The 18,581-nt window shown below is 33.5% G+C and overlaps 1 protein-coding gene across 2 annotated transcripts in view; it reads right to left on the reverse strand.

The window, feature by feature from the left end:
* Positions 1-18,581, reverse strand: part of LOC148604162 (uncharacterized) — a 109,978-nt gene that overhangs the window by 79,246 nt on the left and 12,151 nt on the right. For both annotated transcript variants that reach the window (XM_088547862.1, XM_088547863.1), the window contains exons 8-14: positions 17,071-17,195; positions 14,779-15,054; positions 14,250-14,361; positions 12,277-12,399; positions 8,540-8,628; positions 5,967-6,149; positions 530-665 (exon numbers count right to left, since the gene is read on the reverse strand). In XM_088547862.1, the coding sequence (XP_088403988.1) occupies positions 530-665; positions 5,967-6,149; positions 8,540-8,628; positions 12,277-12,399; positions 14,250-14,361; positions 14,779-15,054; positions 17,071-17,195 (1,044 nt within the window). The remainder of the gene's footprint in view (positions 1-529; positions 666-5,966; positions 6,150-8,539; positions 8,629-12,276; positions 12,400-14,249; positions 14,362-14,778; positions 15,055-17,070; positions 17,196-18,581) is intronic.

Below are 18,581 nucleotides of genomic sequence, written 5' to 3' on the forward strand. Positions count from 1 at the left end.
AGGTATGACATACACTTCTACAAGGTAGGGCTTCAAGTAATTATTGCTACCTACAGCCGTACATCCCCTGCTAAAAGTGTTGAAGTGCAAAAGTTCCATAATGCCTGTAAAATTCATCTTATCAAAATTGAGGCATAATTTGGTGACTAAAAATCCTACAAAGGACAAAATCTGTCGAGTGGTATCTGAGGAGTTGCATTCACAAAGTGTCCATACAGTAAAGCATATACAAAGTCAATAAAGTCCCATAACTCCTAAAAATTTGTCTTATCAAAATGGTGGTGCAATAAGACTAATTAGATATGGTAAGCACAGTAACAATCCTACAAAATTTGAATGAAATGCATTTGATCCACAAAGTGACAGATGGACACCTATATTTTCATGTCCCCTTCCGTGCCAGGGATTTGTTTATCAAGCATGCTCAAAAGTGACAGATGGACACCTATATTTTCATGTCCCCTTCCGTGCCAGGGATTTGTTTATCGCTCAATGTCTACCCATAGAAAACGTCTATTATTAAACATACCCTTTGGTCATTTTTACATAGAGCCACAACTTTCATAGATTCATCAGGTCCGTTTTCCAACTTAACAGTAAGCACATCACCTGACTCTACACGGCTTGGATCAACAAGGTATTTAGTCTGCTCTGTTGATATAACCCTATAAAAAATAAAGTTCATTTTCAGGAGTTCATATTAGCTTTCTAGAGTGATAGGTCCAAGAGTGTTAGGTTTAAGAATTTTTCAAATTTCAAATCAACTGTTCATTTGATAGGCCCTAAACAAATAGTCAATGTTGGATATAGAAGGTCCAGGGCTGTCAAAACGATAGGCCCTAAACAAATAGTCAATGTTGGATACAGAAAGTCCAGGGCTGTCAAAACGATAGGCCCTAAACAAATTGTCAATGTTGGATATAGAAGGTCCAGGACTGTCAAAACGATACACCCTAAACAAATTGTCAATGTTGGATATTGAAGGTCCAGGGCTGTCATCGCTATAGGCCCAAAACAATTTGTCATTGTTGGATGTAGAAGGTCCAGGGCTGTCAAAACGATAGGCCCTAAACAAATAGTCAATGTTGGATACAGAAGGTCCAGGGCTGTCGAAACGATAGGCCCTAAACAAATTGTCAATGTTGGATATAGAAGGTCCAGGGCTGTCAAAACGATAGGCCCAAAACAAATTGTTAATGTTGGATACAGAAGGTCCAGGACTATCAAAACGATAGGCCCTAAACAAATTGTCAATGTTGGATATAGAAGGTCCAGGGCTGTCAAAACGATAGGCCCTAAACAAATAGTCAATGTTGGATACAGAAAGTCCAGGGCTGTCAAAACGATAGGCCCTAAACAAATTGTCAATGTTGGATATAGAAGGTCCAGGACTGTCAAAACGATACACCCTAAACAAATTGTCAATGTTGGATATTGAAGGTCCAGGGCTGTCATCGCTATAGGCCCAAAACAATTTGTCATTGTTGGATATAGAAGGTTCAGGGCTGTCAAAACGATAGGCCCTAAACAAATAGTCAATGTTGGATACAGAAGGTCCAGGGCTGTCGAAACGATAGGCCCTAAACAAATTGTCAATGTTGGATATTGAAGGTCCAGGGCTGTCAAAACGATAGGCCCAAAACAAATTGTTAATGTTGGATACAGAAGGTCCAGGACTGTCAAAACGATAGGCCCTAAACAAATTGTCAATGTTGGATATAGAAGGTCCAGGGCTGTCAAAACGATAGGCCCTAAACAAATTGTTAATGTTGGGTACAGAAGGTCCAGGACTGTCAAAATGATGGGCCCTAAACAAATCGTCAATGTTGGATATAGAAGGTCCAAGGCTGTCAAAATGATAGGCCCTAAACAAATTGTCAATGTTGGACGTAGAAGGTTCAGGACTGTCAAAACGATAGGCCCTAAACAAATTGTCAATGTTGGACATAGAAGGTCCTAGTCTGTCAAATAAAGTGTTGTTCTCTGTAAGAATCAGACAGTGGGTGAATCATGGTGGAAAAAAAACCTACAAGTTATTTCATGAAATCTTATTCCAAGTGTTAAATGGCATTCATTTCTTTTATAAGTGGCAGTAATTCGAGGTATACATAATATGAAATGCATGGGAAGATAACTCACTTTACCCTATCGTTCTACAGTAACTTTGAACTTGTTTTCTGCATCCTCGGACACTTCTAAGACGAATGAACTGTCAATTCATCTTCAATAGACCATAAACTGCCTCAATTGTCATATTCATGCCTTTTTTTTTTCTTTTTTTTTTCTGAGCAGGATTCATTATTTGTCAACTCTATCTCATTCTTAAAGATTCCAGCACTTAATTCAAGTTATTCAAGATGTTGATACTTCCTAGTTTGACACAACGAGGTCAGCAGTAATTGTGAACCTAACATTATATAGGCAATATAGTATAGGTATTAAACAGTGATTTAGCTAGTGCTCATCATTTTCGCCATTTACAAAAGGATTTCATAAATGACGAAAATGTTTTAGATCGTTTTCATCACTTAAAATTCAAAAAGTATTTCAGATAAATTTTCGTCACCTTAAATAAAAATGTTGTTAAAAACTGTCAATTGAAAGTTACATAATTTCACCTAGCCTTACGCTCTGACAAGTTTATGACCCCAAGCATGGTAATTACCTGGTCAACCAGGTGTGAAATACATTCTATTGTTGTTAACCTGGCATCCCTGATATGTGCATCATTAATAATCCTTTAAAATAACAATTCATCGATCCTTTGATCATTAGGACCTCAAAAGATAATCCCAGGGTTCTCATCCAACTTCAGCTGGTCGTTCTCGACCGCCGAAAAAAGCCTCGAATTGACTCAAGACATTTCTGCTTTTAAGTACTAACTAAGGGGGTTTTTAACATCCTTGACTACCCTGTTTGGTCTTGCACGGACGGCCCAATTATGAATAGCTGAAATGTTAGAAATTAAATAGTAAAAAATAAAAATGAAATTAGAAAATGGACCATGTAAAGGAGGAATATGCCAAGGTGGATGGAGAAGAGTCAAGGACAAACAGTCGGACCCAGAAGGCAGAAGACCTGTATGATTTAGTTTGCCAAATAGTGTACGCGTTTTAGAGTCAAATGGGTGTGGTTTGGTGAATATCCAAAAGTGAAGTGCAAATTTAATAATTGATAAGAGTTTTAGTTACCAAAGGTGTATGCTTTTTTTGAATGCCCAAAAATTTATGCCAAGCCAAAAATTGTATGTAAACTTAGACTGCCTTGTCTAGCCGGGCATAGTTCACAGATTTTGCAGTGCTAGCACACAACGTTAGTATGCAGTTTTCCCACACGAGACCGTTCCAGCTCAACCTTCCGGTGAATGGGTTGACCAAATTTTTTTTTAATAAGTTTGAAAACTGGATTGATTATCATTGGTTAGATTGGTCAACTTTTAGAATTTAACAAGTGTTAATGTAAATCCAAAATTTACACGTGGACTTAACAACAGCCAAAAGTTTAGCCAAAGAAACAAATAAAAAATGTATTTATAAGCCAAAGTAGTATGATAAAAGATAGTAAAATAAGGAAAAAAAAAAGTTTATGCCAAGCCAAAAATTGTATGTAAACTTAGACTGCCTTGTCTAGCCGGGCATAGTTCACAGATTTTGCAGTGCTAGCACACAACGTTAGTATGCAGTTTTCCCACACGAGACCGTTCCAGCTCAACCTTCCGGTGAATGGGTTGACCAAATTTTTTTTAATAAGTTTGAAAACTGGATTGATTATCATTGGTTAGATTGGTCAACTTTTAGAATTTAACAAGTGTTAATGTAAATCCAAAATTTACACGTGGACTTAACAACAGCCAAAAGTTTAGCCAAAGAAACAAATAAAAAATGCATTTATAAGCCAAAGTAGTATGATAAAAGATAGTAAAATAAGGAAAAAAAAAAAAAAAAAGATTTTTTTTATTATTATTTGGAAGTTTAGCTTTATGACTAGGTATAAACCGGAGTTTTTTAAAGAAGAACACACGCGACATTATACTACACATGGCTGGAGCTATCGGCGCGGTAGATATGTTTCATAAGCAAATGTGTACACGATTAACAAAAGTAAAAAAAATAATAAATAATAATAGTAAAAAATAAATAAATAAAATGAGAGACTATGTGTATAAATATATTGCATTGTGGAACTCCATATCAGGTGATTAATTTTATTTTAATTCAATTATATATTATTTTGTTTTTTTATTGAAAAATGAAAGATGATATTATTTAAGATAAATGGTACTGTATGAATATGTTGGTTATGGTTTTATTACATTAGATATTGACCCTACATATTTATAAGTGTGTCGCACGACCACCTGAAACTGCTCGCCTGAAATCAGTGCAACTACACTTGATATATAGGGTGTGAATTATCCAACTTGAAATATAAAGAACAAAAATATATATATAGGGCTTTAAGTTATTTAAGGACAATTACTGTAATTTAAACAAAAGTGTGCTATATTTTACTATGATAACCAATGACTGAAATAAATTGCGCTAATGCTTACCAGACTTGTTGCTGAACTGATTTTGGTGGGTTAAGAAGGTTTAGTTCCAAAAGAGTGTGAAGACCCAATTTGTGGATATTTTCTTTAAGTTCCAAACATGCCTGATGGTTTTCTAAACAATCTATAAGGACGTGCTTAATGTCTTCTGATACTACACATTTTTGGCATAGAGCCGATATATCTTTAACATACTTTCCAATTTGACCTGGTAGCATGGTCCAGTCTGAGTCTAGTAATTGCTTTTGCGTGATGCCTTTTACCACTGTAAAATGCTGGTTTTACATTATCATTAGGTTTTAGCTGTTTATGCCAAATGTGATTCGAATTTTCCCAGCCTTTTATATATCCTTATTTTAAGGATTAGTTGTGTTAAATGACTTTGATCTTTAATGGATACCAACCGATTTTACTCCCATATAAAAACAAACCCTTCATGAACCTCACAACATATATAGCTATCTATTTTTAGAAATTTAAATGCACACAAAAACAATGTCTCCGATGTGTAACTGGTCATCTCATGGATTTCAATTATTTTTAATGCAATAGCAGACAGTTAGGAAGTATTAATCAATGATAAATATTTATTTTACAATTCTCTTTTCTTCTTGAAACGAAATCACAATGATTACGAATGTCTTCAATTCTACTCATGATCTGGGGTCAAAGGTCACTAAAAAATTACCACCCAGCAACCGCTTACAGAGTGCAACATTCTACAGTTGACTATGCCAATGTGGCCAGCCTCCTTTCTATCTGTCTAGTTTCTGCGTTATCTTCTGGTGACTGTGAGGGGATTTAGTAGGTACTATCTGATCAAGACCTATCTTAGGAACAGGTTCAAGGTTTCATCAATCAATTCTCTTCTAAAGATCTGTCTCCATCCTTCTGATTTGAATAGTTTTAGGATTGAGGTGTGGTGTTTGGCAAAGGACATGAGGATTTTCTCTTATTAGTTGAGTGTCAGGTCATACCATAATAGTAGCTTATGTCAAATAGTAGCTATTTTTAGACTGAATGCATCAAAACTTTGTCATGATGTAAAAAAATTTCTATTTTACTATTTTTCTAATAGTAACTATTTTATTTTATTAAGTAACACATGTTTTCTTATAGAAAATAATAGTTATTTTGTTGTAATATTCATTGTATTTATTGTTATGCCTGTATCTGTAAACTTAAAATGAATATATTAAGAGTGTTTATGTCTTTAGTTTATGATACTACTGACTATTTACAAAATTCTGCTGCCCATAATATGTCGTTCGTGCTCTACGCAAAAGTGACTAAAGCCCTCAAAATCCTAGCTAAAACCCTGTATTAAAGAACTAATTCAATGAAAAGAGAACAATGATACAAAGTATAACTAAAAGTAATAAAATGATGAATTTGGTCGTTGATATAGCAAACTTACTCTCCTGTAACTCCCTGAAATATCCAACTTTGACTTTTCTGGATATCCTTATCTTTCTCAATTTCAGGTGAAAGAGCTATTATAATTTTTCCAAAGTTTCCTCTCTCTAAGATTTTAATACTGAACTCATCTTCCACCGATTCCATGGAGACAAAAGTTCCTTGTTTTGATGATGAATCATGGCTGAAAAATAAAAGGGATTAGTAGTATTACCAAGAAATAAATTGATTGATTAATTGATTAACAGAATGCAGTTAAACCACAGACCCCAATTTCAAACAGAGCTTCATCCCTTAAGTACTACCCAACTCATTCACATTAGTCAGATTCAGTTGCAACCAGACATTGGTCTACAACCTGTATACTATCTGAATGACATTGGTCTACAACCTGAACACTATCTGAATGACATTGGTCTACAACCTGTATACTATCTTAATGACATTGGTCTACAACCTGTATACTACCTGAATGACATTGGGCTACAACCTGTATACTATCTGAATGACATTGGTCTACAACCTGTATACTACCTGAATGACATTGGTCTACATCCTGTATACTCCCTGAATGACATTGGTCTACAACATGTGTACTACCTTAATGACATTGGTCTACAACCTGTATACTACCTGAATGACATTGGGCTACAACCTGAACACTATCTGAATGACATTGGTCTACAACCTGTATACTACCTGAATGACATTGGTCTACAACAGGTATATTACCTGAATGACATTGGTCTACATCCTGTATACTACCTGAATGCCATTGATCTACAACTTGTATACTACCTGAATGACATTGGGCTACAACCTGTATACTACCTGAATGACATTGGGCTACAAACTGAACACTACCTGAATGACATTGGGCTACAATATGTGTACTACCTGAATGACATTGGTCTACAACCTGTATACTATACGAATGACATTGGTCTACAACCTGTATACTACCTGAATGACATTGGTCTACAACTTGTATACTACCTGAATGACATTGGTCTACAACCTGTATACTACCTGAATGACATTGGTCTACAACCTGTATACTACCTGAATGACATTGAGGTACAACCTGTATACTACCTGAATGTTTTAGTATGACCTTGCAGGAGGATTGTACCATCTAACTCCTGCACTAAACGCATGCAGGCTGCCACAAAACAACCAAAGCAAAAATTAAAAAACAAAATAATTTTGTTCAAACAATGAATTATGGCTAGAACAAAAAAAAAAAAATTTTGACTTTTGACAGTAAGTATCAGGATTAAAATCAATGTTAGCTGAGTAATGTCATTTAGTTAAGACTGGAAATCATGGATTAACAGGAAGGATAGGGGAAAACCCATGTAAAAAAGATATAGACTGATTGCTTATGGATTAATGGCCTATTACAGGTATTTCACATATCTCAGGAAGACGTACTCAGCTGGATCTTTTTATATTCTAGCTCACAGAAGCAACCACCCATAGGTAGACATGCCACCTAACTCTGACATATTAGCTGGATCTTTATATATGCTAGCTCACAGAAGCAACCACCCATGCTACCCCACTCTGACATATTAACTGGATCTTTATATATGCTAGCTCACAAAAGCAACCACCCATAGGTAGACATGCTACCCCGCTCTGACATATTAGCTGGATCTTTATACATGCCAGCTCACAAAAGCAACTGCCTGTAGGTAGACACACTACCCACTCTGAGATATTAGCTGGATCTTTATATATTCCAGCTTACAGAAGCAACCGACCATAGGTAGACATGCCACCCCACTCTGACATATTAGCTGGATCTTCATATATGCTAGCTCACAAAAGCAACTGCCTGTAGGTAGACATGCCACCCCACTCTGATATATTAGCTGGATCTTTATATATTCCAGCTTACAGAAGCAACCGACCATAGGTGGACAAGCCACCCTACTCTGAGATATTAGCTGGATCTTTATATATGCTAGCTCACAGAAGCAACCACCCATAGGTAGACATGCTACCCCACTCTGACATATTTGCTGGATCTTTATATATGCTAGCTCACAAAAGCAACCACCCATAGGTAGACATGCTACCACACTCTGACATATTAGCTGGATCTTTATATATGCTAGCTCACAAAAGCAATCACCCATAGGTAGACATGCTACCCCACTCTGACATATTAGCTGGATCTTTATATATGCTAGCTCACAGAAGCAACCACCCATAGGTAGACATCCTACCCCACTCTGACATATTAGCTGAATCTTTATATATGCTAGCTCACAAAAGCAACCACCAATAGGTAGACATGCTACCCCACTCTGACATATTAGCTGGATCTTTATATATGCTAGCACAGAGAAGCAACCACCCATAGGTAGACATGCCACCCCACTCTGACATATTAGCTGGATCACATGCTAGGGTGACAAACAGTGACTATCAATCTTAGTCTTTGGTGTGACTTGGTTAGGAATCAAACTCACAACCTACCGCACCTGAGGAAAAAAACTAATTGGAAGATTCATATTTATGATTTTTGAATTTTTTTTAAATTGGTATTTGAAAGAAACAAATTACCTTATTACTCCATTTACATCCATCAAAATATTCGATGTGTGTGCTCTGGTTATCCATTTCTTTTCTTTCATCCATTTTTCCACAAGTTCCTACAAAGAAAAAATGCAGTAGTACTAAATTACTTACCTTAATGAAGAATATTTGCTAAAACAACAATTTTTACTTGTACAATATTCTCTACATTAGTTTACCTTATATTAAGCAGTCTATCACAAGTTTTCTGCAAAGTGCTCCTGAACAGAGTTGACTAAGAGTCTGATAATACTCTGGGACAAGAAAAAAGTAGAGATTACAGAAATAAATCAAAAACTGAAGTCTTCAAAGTTGCTAATTGTCAAATATTCTATGCCACTGATTTTGGCTTGCTTTCAACATCCAGGCAAATTCAATGCTCTACTAAGCTTAACTCCCAATCAATCAGTGATTTTATCACTTTCACCATAAACCCTGGGGTAGATATATGTATGAACAATTATTAAACAGCTGTGCTTTAAGCGCACGATATGCCCGTTGCCCTTTTAAGTTGTCCTTATGCTTTTAATGAATTTATATGATCAACTAGAAATACTGTGAATACCCTCCCCCCACACCAAAAAAAAAAGTAAATAAAAAATGCACAAAAAATTTGACACTATCAAGGCTACCTCAATTTTAACTAAGTTTGTTGTCTTGATTTTTCACCCATACATTTCTATCTTGTTTAAAACACACTTTTCTGACAAGGTTACCAAGTACCTTTTATATTTATAAGTCCATCATCATAACAAATGGTCTGTTTTAAATGATTTTTCAATTAATAAAATTTCCTTGGCATTTCCAGCCTTTTTTAAAGAGTAAAACTTCAAAACATGGAAACATAAAATTTGACATTTATACAAACTGGAAGGAAGCTTACTTCAATAGATATGAACAATTCACCAAAGTTTCTTAAGTTGGTGAAAGTATTTTTGAGTTATTATCCGAAAACTTGAAAATCCCCCTTTTTTAAGTAAAAAAATTCATAATACGGAAATGAAAAATCTTGAACTTATAAAAATCTAAAGGGAGCTTACATCAATATCTATGAACAATTCACCAAAGTTTCATTAAAGTTGGTGAAAGCGTTTTTGAGTTATTGTCCAAAAACTTGAAAATTCCCCTTTTTTGAAGTAAAAAAATTCATAACATGGAAACGAAAAATCTGAAATTTATTAAATTTGAAAGGGAACTTAAGTCAATAGATATGAACAATTCACCAAAGTTTCATCTAAGTTGGTGAAAGTTTTTTTGAGTCCAAAAACTTGAAAATCTCCCTTTTTTGAAGGAAAACAATTCATAACACAGAAATGAAAAATCTTAAATTTATAAAAATCTAAAGGGAGCTTCCATCAATATCTATGAACAATTCACCAAAGCTTCATTAAAGTTGGTGAAAGTGTTTTTGAGTTATTGTCCGAAGTGTGGACCACGGAAGGACAGACGGATGGAAGGACGCTATACCATAATACGTCCTGTCTTTGACGGGCATATAAAAAAATCACAAAATCTGGAAAATTTTAGGTTGATTTAAGGACGGATGATGATTGATAATATACATCCATCATCTTTTCCATTCACAACTTTTGACATCATACATTTGTACATTACCAGCAAAATAAGTGTATTTCTATTTCGAAAATATACTTAACATTTTAGAACTATACTTTTGTGTAACACAACAGTTTGTCAATCAGCTAAGATTTGCAAACTTTGAATGAGTCTGAAATGGTAGGAACTCAAGCGAAGTTGCAATATGTTCTAAAATTGGGTGACTACTGAAATCTCTGAATTGAAGACTAGGCATTTCTCATCTATATTACAGAAAGTTCAATGCTAACCGATCATTTTATCTTTAAATGTAAACTTCCCACTCTCATACAAGTAAAAAACACATGTAGAACACATGTGTATGGTATTTAAGAGGTAAATTTTGATCTTGTGTTAAGCTAAAACACCGTTCTATGGCACCCATCTGCAACATAAGATGGTATAGTAATTATGCAAATTATATACGAATGAACAGTACTGAAATTCCTAGTGAAATAGTCTCTAATAATATCAGGGACTTAAAAAGACAGACATGCTGACAGATATCATTATTACACACTTAGATACACAAAGCTCAGAGTCCGAGCTTGTCTTGCTATAAATAAGAAATCAAATTGATGGGAAAAGGTCATTTATTCAAAAATCATATAATGCAGAGTTCTGCATATAAAAATATCAATAAAGTAATATCAAATTACAACAAAAATAAAACACATCAGATGAATAAATGACAGATTAGCAAAGGTGGGGAGAAACATTCTGTCCCATAAACAAAATTAATTTAGATATGAAATAAAATCAAAATACATAAGGGAGGTATGTGGGTGGGTAACCAAATTGTGAACCACAATTCACTTATGTATTAATGCCAAGATGTCTATTAAGGCTGATGGTAATGAGTGATCCCACAATTTGACATGATAATTTACACATGAATTTTGTCTTGCTTAACCAGTTGACTGACCAATGAAGGGAGCCATGCTCTGATCATAAGTGAAAATTTAACCTTATCCTTTATCAGATTCCTACTAATTACCATGAATAATGAAATATTGTTTGACACATCTGATCATAAGCAGACCCCTGAAGAGAAAGATAACATAAGGAATCAACAAGTTAGACCCCCTAATAACTCCATATGACAGCTTTTGATAATGCCCAGCTGGACACATTACAGAACATCTTCACTGCTTTCTTAAATTATTTTATTTGTATTTTTGGTCTACAAATAAAATCGGTTTTATTAATAGTAAAACGTCACAGTACTTCACAAAGTGGTGCATTTTTCATTAAATTCAACAACTTATATGTCATCTAAAAATTACTGATGGGATCAATGATTGTGTTTCACTGACTCAAATGGAACATCTTTTAGCTAGATTCTCAGTTTCTGCTATATAGACGACAATCCTAGTTTTGCTATTTTATTCATCCAACTTCCCCAAAGGACTTAAATTAAAGGATACTACAGACACTGTGAAGTCAGCTTCATATCTTGACCTACACTTAGATACTGATGGCTGGTATTTCTAGAACAGCAGCAGACGGTTAACCTACCAGTACACCGGGTCCATGCTCCCAGTTTATAGTCGGAGTTGTTCATTTACTTTTGTTACTTTGGACCTGTTATTTTAGTTATTTCATGTTCTTTGTTGTGTGGGTCTGTTTTTACTGTCTGGTCTTTGTTTCTGGACCACATTCTTTTAATTTCCATTAGAATCCTGGTACCCTTGATTACTCTTACCCATTAACTTTTAAAAATCTATATGATAAGAACAACTCCAGATCTCTTAATTAAAACGTTTTAACATTTCAGTAACTTGTGGTATTAGTATGTTATAAACCACAAAGTTTTCAAGTTTTTGTCAAGTAACAGATTTTCACCAATTATTTGATGCCACTAATGATAGTTCTGACTAATTTCCATCACACTAACTATACATAAAGGTAGCTCTTAGAGTACTATAAACCAATTTGAGGTTATCAATCAAATTTTGTGAATATTTAATTCTGCATCTAACACTCACGAAAAGATGTATCTATTATAAAAAGACTTGTTTGTAGCAATTTATTTTCTCATTCTTTTTCTTTATTGTTCTTGAAATTAGCAAAAAATATAATGCATGTGAAATAAATTAGTTTATACTATATGATTACACATATGTACTTACCTGTGGAGGTTTTACCATGTTAGTGATCCTAACTTTTGATGCATTGTTCTTATCCCCAAGACAGGCAACTAAAGGTAGTAATAGCTCTTGTGGTACTGAAACACCTGTCAGGTCTTTGTTATTCTGTAGTTAAAATAAAGAATACAATGTAAAAATGGCAACAGATGTTTCATATGTTTAGGACCAGTATGGTAAAAATATGTCTTTGTGCTTTTTAAATAACATGAAATTATGTTTCCAAAAATCATATGACAACCATATTTTCTTTATACAAGAAATCATATTGAAAACATATAAATATCATATGATTTTTATTTAACTATTTAATTGTTTTTCATAAATTAATTCACTTGTCAGAAACATGTTTTTTATGGTCCTAAGCATTTGATAAACATATGTTTTTAATGGTCCTAAGCATGTGATAAACATGTTTTTTGTGGTCCTAGGCATATGATAAACATATGTTTTTCAGGTGTTTCCAAAACACATGAAAAACATTTGTTGCAATTTCTCCTGTGTTAAATAAAGAAAGATTTTTGCTAAGATTACTTGTCCACCTGTATTGGGTGATGAACTTAAAAATTCATGCTGACATCACTGTTTTCTTATACAAATACACAGAATTGAATACAGCTGATATGTACTGTTGGTAATCAAAAGAATGTAATCCAGGAACAGAGACCAGACAAGGAAACACATAACAAAGAACATAAAATAACAAAAAAAATACATACAAATAAAGTAACAAAAGTAAATGAGCAACTCAAACTCCACTAAAAACTGGGAGCAAGGACCAGGTGCACTGGTAGGGTAAGCGTCCTCTGCTTTTCTAGAAACATCCAGTGAGTTACTCATAAAAAAATCAAGCCGGGGTAAACGATTGAGGAAAAGAAAACTATGACAGATTGAACAAATCCGTTCTCATGGTGCAGATGGATATACCACTATGATCCACAAGTTCATGATGACAACCATAAAACTTCTGTAGTGATGACTTCACTCTTGTAGCAACATAACCCTGTTCCAGAAGCCTAATTGTAAGAAGTCTAGCACGGTACAACTAGAGACTTACAGGAGCCTGAATTGCAATTGAAAGTTTCTTTCTGTCTATCATAGTTTTCAAGATATATATTGGAAAGTGTGGTAGCAGTATAGGTCTTATTACTGCTATTATTTTATATGTCTCCCGGTGATAATAAACATTGGATGTAATACGTTTTACAGACAAAAACAATGTTGTTTTGGGCTTTGTCTGCTGGTACAACACCATATTTGCCAAATATAGTTTACAACGTTTTAGCTACATCAGGGTCTTTGAAAACTGCTTACATATGTAAACAATAATATGAAATTTCTATTTGATTCCTTTTGACCCTTCTTACTAACAAATTTTCGGAAACTTCATCATCATCAATCTTCTTACTTGAGTGAGAAAGCTTATGTTAATATCTTATACACATGAAAAAACATACAGCACAAAACCAAGTGTCTTAAATCAACAAATATATTGGGCTAAGATAATACCAACACAGTATGACCATGAACATTTTTTGGATTATCTAAAATGAGACTTGGTAATATTGAAAGTAAAAATACTTTTAAATATTTATAGGAAACAACAGACTTTCAATTTTAAGCTTAAGAAATGAATTACGTCTATATCACTGTACCAAAACTAGAAAAACTGTGGGCAAAGCCACTTGGTAATATCCTATGCTCCCCCCCCACAGTAACCATGCAGCGAACCCCAGATGTGATATAAGCATTTAGATGGGAAAACAAAACAGGAGTTGAACAATGAGATCATGTAATAAAGAATCTGTTAAAGTTTCATCAAATTCCATTCAGCAGTTTTGGAGGACTTGTGTATTAGAAGAGGGGACGGACGAACACCATGATCAATATATATCTCCCATTTTTCAAGCTGGGGGTATAAAAACTTTGCTTCTACATATTCTAATGCTTTTACTTACCTCTACACCATCCTGGGTGGCAAAAAATTTGGCAGAACTTGAAGGTATATATTCTGATATCCATTTACCACGGATACCAAAACCAAACTTCTTAGCCGTCTTGAATTCAAATCTGAAAGGAAAATATTCCAATTAAATATACTATAGGATGACATGGTTTCCAGAATAAAATACAGAAAACAACCAGGAATTACTTGTCAGTGAGTCAATCAGCAATAAAAGAAATTTGTGGTACAAACAGGGGTATAAAGAACTTTTTACAATGGTTTTCAAGCTGACAAGTTTAACATATTCCTAAACTGTCCTGAAGTTTATGAAACTTGTATCAATGTTGAAATAAAATATTTTAAAACTTGTTGAAGTTGCAACTCACTCTTAAACCAACTAGTAACTTAGGCAAGCATGTGACCAAGCACATTTGTACTATAGTAACTTAAGCAAGCATGTGACCAAGCACATTTGTACTATAGTAACTTAGGCAGGCATGTCAGCAAGTACATTTGTACAAACAATGCATTAAGTAACTTACGTGGAAACTTCTCCACCTTTCTCTACATCTATTTCCAATGGATTCTTACAGCTGTATAGCCTCTCGAACAAACATCCAATCAGAACTCCTGACTTTACCTCCCCTTCTTCATCACTATCATCACTATCATCATCATAAGAATGAAGCTTTGTAGTATTCCCTTTTGCATCAACAATCTTACTTTCTACGAGTTCAATTTCAAAGTAAGGATTAGATCTAGTCAAAGGAGTTCCTGATATGAAGCATCCTAAGATCTCACTATCGTAACAGAAATTCCTATAATGAATGTGAATAGGTTTATTGTCATTTAATAGTACATGAAACTGTATTGTTTTCTAGTTACTACAAACATATGCTTTGAAAACATGTTTTAAAACATATGGAAACATATGTTTATGACCAGAATGGTAAATATATGTTTGTGTGCATTTAAAAATACATGAAATTATACATTTTCCAAAAATATTATGCAAACCACACTATTTTTATATATGAAATCCTATCGAAAAGCATATAATTACCATATGATTTTATTTAACTGTTTTCCATAAATTCATAAATTAGATAAAAATGTTTTCCATGTGTCTTTTTCATGGTGGTCCTAAACATATGAAAAACATATGTTAAATTTTTTCCTGTGTAGGGAGAACCACGAGACAACCCTAAATTAGGCAGGTAATTATACAAATTATAAACTGTTCACTTGGTAACTTTTACATTCACACAATTCATTATCATTGGGGGAACAAAAATGCTTTATATAAGTGTTCTTGAAATAATGACATATTATCCAAAGCAATATTCATTTTCACACAAGTTTTTTTTAAAAAAAGTAAAATTTCCAATCATTTTAAAACTTCGCCAATACAACTCTCTGTGAAAGAGTAATCAAGGGATCCAATATTCTACCAGAAATCAAAAGTATGTAATCCAGGGACAAAGACCAGACATGGAAAACAGACAAACACAAACAAGAACATAAAGTAACTAAAATAATACATACAAAGTAACAAAAGTTGTACACTCGATAGGAATAATGAAAATATCAGTAAAAATGCAAAATTATAATTTAGTGCAACTCAAGCATCTCTTTATGACAATTGTTAATAGCAAAAGATGTAATCCTTGTAGTCTACCATTTTCTATAAAAACCTATTCATATCTCTATATCTTATTACAATGATATAATCTCCCTGTGAAATTTTTCACTAAATAATTATAAAAAAAAAACAATCTACAACTTTGTTTATTGATTAAAGTAACAGTCTTTATAAAAATCAGACATGTGGTTATTCTTGAAAGTCAAAAACCTACAAAGTTCGCTTTTATTTCTAATTCAAAAACAGTTACAGACTACCGGTACATAACCAATCTTAGTTTGTAATTCAGTTTTTACTTTATTTGAGATAAAGCTATATTGATTGTGCATGAAATTGGAAGATTTATTGATCTTCATTTGGTTGATTATGTGTAAGTATCTGCAAGAATCAGGCAGTAGATGAAACATGGAATGAAAAAAAAACACCATTTTGAGAGTGTAATTTGACTATTTGCACCATCAGAATCGAGGAAAAAAGACATTATTTTCCATATCATGTAGGTGCATTGAGTTATAATTTCATTGAAATGCACTGGAAATGAATATTTCAAGAGCAGATATCTCTGTCAAAAAAGCTCATTTTTCTAACATTCCATGGAAAAATGGCTGAGCAAATTCAGTGATGCAGAAATCAAATATTGGTATTTTCAAATAGAGAAAGCATCCTTGAGTGATATATCTCCATTTGATTGGTAGATTCTTACAAACACTTACACTGAAAGTGAGAAATGATTGTCAGATCTGTACACAAAGTATAGTTACATATGGTGTATGTAGACTTTTTGTTTGTTGGTTAGATCTTCCTGCACTGATAGTGTGAATTTTACATGAATTGGTACTTTGAAAATCAAAGATTTTTTAATATTTTTAATCTTAATTAGCAATGTATGTTCACTGACACACATCAGCAGCTTTAAAACCAATTATGTCTGTTAATAGACTTAGGCCATTCTTTTTACATTGTTTGTTTGTTACTTATCAATGAACAATTTCAGATGTGTGTAGGCACTGGTGGGTAGGTAAATACATAATTATGAATGATTCCAAAAAGTGTCTAATTCTAAATGAAATATGTTAAAAACAGAATAGGACTGTTCTCATGGATATAGAAAACAAATCCTTTTTTTGTATGAAAGTTTTAAAGGAGTAGGTTGATAAACATAAAACCAGAACCTTTTTACAAACAGCCTTACCCCAACACATTCCCATCAAGCTGCTGCATAGGTGCATGATGAACAGTAATAAAATTATCCACATCCATCGGAATTTCCTTGTTTGTTTCATCTACATTTTTTAAATAGTTTGTAGAATAAGCCATCTGAAAAAAAGGCAAATTTCTCATGTAAATACAGTAGAATTCATTTATAACGAATCCCAGGGGACTGTCTTAGTTACTTCATTACATGCATTGTTATATCATTAACTTTTTACAAAATCATGATGATCTCCCTTTTTGTTTTTGAAAAGTGGTATTATCTTTTAAGACGTAATGTGTTTTTGATGTGTTTTTTTTAATGAAGTAAATTTTATAATTCTTTTGTAATGTGGATTTATTATAACTAATGAATAAAAAAGAAAACATTTTTTTTTGTTGCTGTTGAAGTTGTTTTTGTGAACTCTGATACTTTCTCTTTTATCAATGTATTTCTTTGTCCTTCTTATTCACCTCATAAAATTGCTAATTGTCTGCAACCCCAGTGAAAACAGTACCATGTGGTAAAACTGGTACATAGTAATGAGATCAGTAGCCTTTCTCTTCAAATTCAAATATGTGAAGAATATTAAGTATCAAACCATTTCAAGCCTGCAGTAACAAACTCAGTATATTTGATTGCTTAGGTGTGAAAATATTACCAACAAACGTCATCATTAAATCGAAAGTGATAAAAGTTCACAAGCTTGGATGTTCTTATAGGTTAGGCTAATTTTCATAATGGCTTGTATGACATTATTTGATTGATATTTTACTGAGTAATAAAACAAAAATACAGGTAAGATTAGCCACACCACCAGTGTTGTTCTTCTAACTGTTCATCAACTGTGAAATCATTGATTGACAACCTTGAGTAGCAGACAACATGTGTATGAGGTTTACATAACAGATAAATTGAATCTTTGTTTTATCCAGGCAAACTTCAGTAATAAATCAGTCGCCTGGCCGTAAAAAATACATCGCTATATCCTAGATTTCCCTATAACATATTTGTTATATCAATGATGAACTGCACTATATTATAAGACTGGGAAATATGTTCTAATTCATTATAACCATAAATTCTTTTTGAGCCTGTATGTTATAAAGTAACACTTCTGTATCACTATTTCGACCTTGCGGTAAAATTCTAGCTCAAAGGTCAACAACAATTATACACAACACATTGTCAAGTTCAATAATCAAAACATACACAAAAGAAAAAAAGTTACAAACCTAAAACACAACAGTAATGCAAAAATTCCTAATATGACCATGAGGTCAAAGTTCAAAGTTGAAAGACACAAACCATGGTAGCAATACACTGTATGTGCAGATCTACCTTCATGCCCAATTTCAAAAGCATAAAACAAAAGATAAAAAGTAACAGATCAGACACAATTCCAGACACGATTCATTACAGACAATTGGACTGACAGACAGATCACTATAAGGTGTTTGCCAAAAAATTGAAGTTGTATAATTAAAACACTTTACAAAGTTAGTATTCCA

Source organism: Perna viridis, chromosome 10 (assembly GCF_037379345.1).
Source record: "Perna viridis isolate PV_CMFRI_1.1 ecotype Kerala chromosome 10, ASM3737934v1, whole genome shotgun sequence".
Lineage (NCBI taxonomy): Eukaryota > Metazoa > Mollusca > Bivalvia > Mytilida > Mytilidae > Perna > Perna viridis.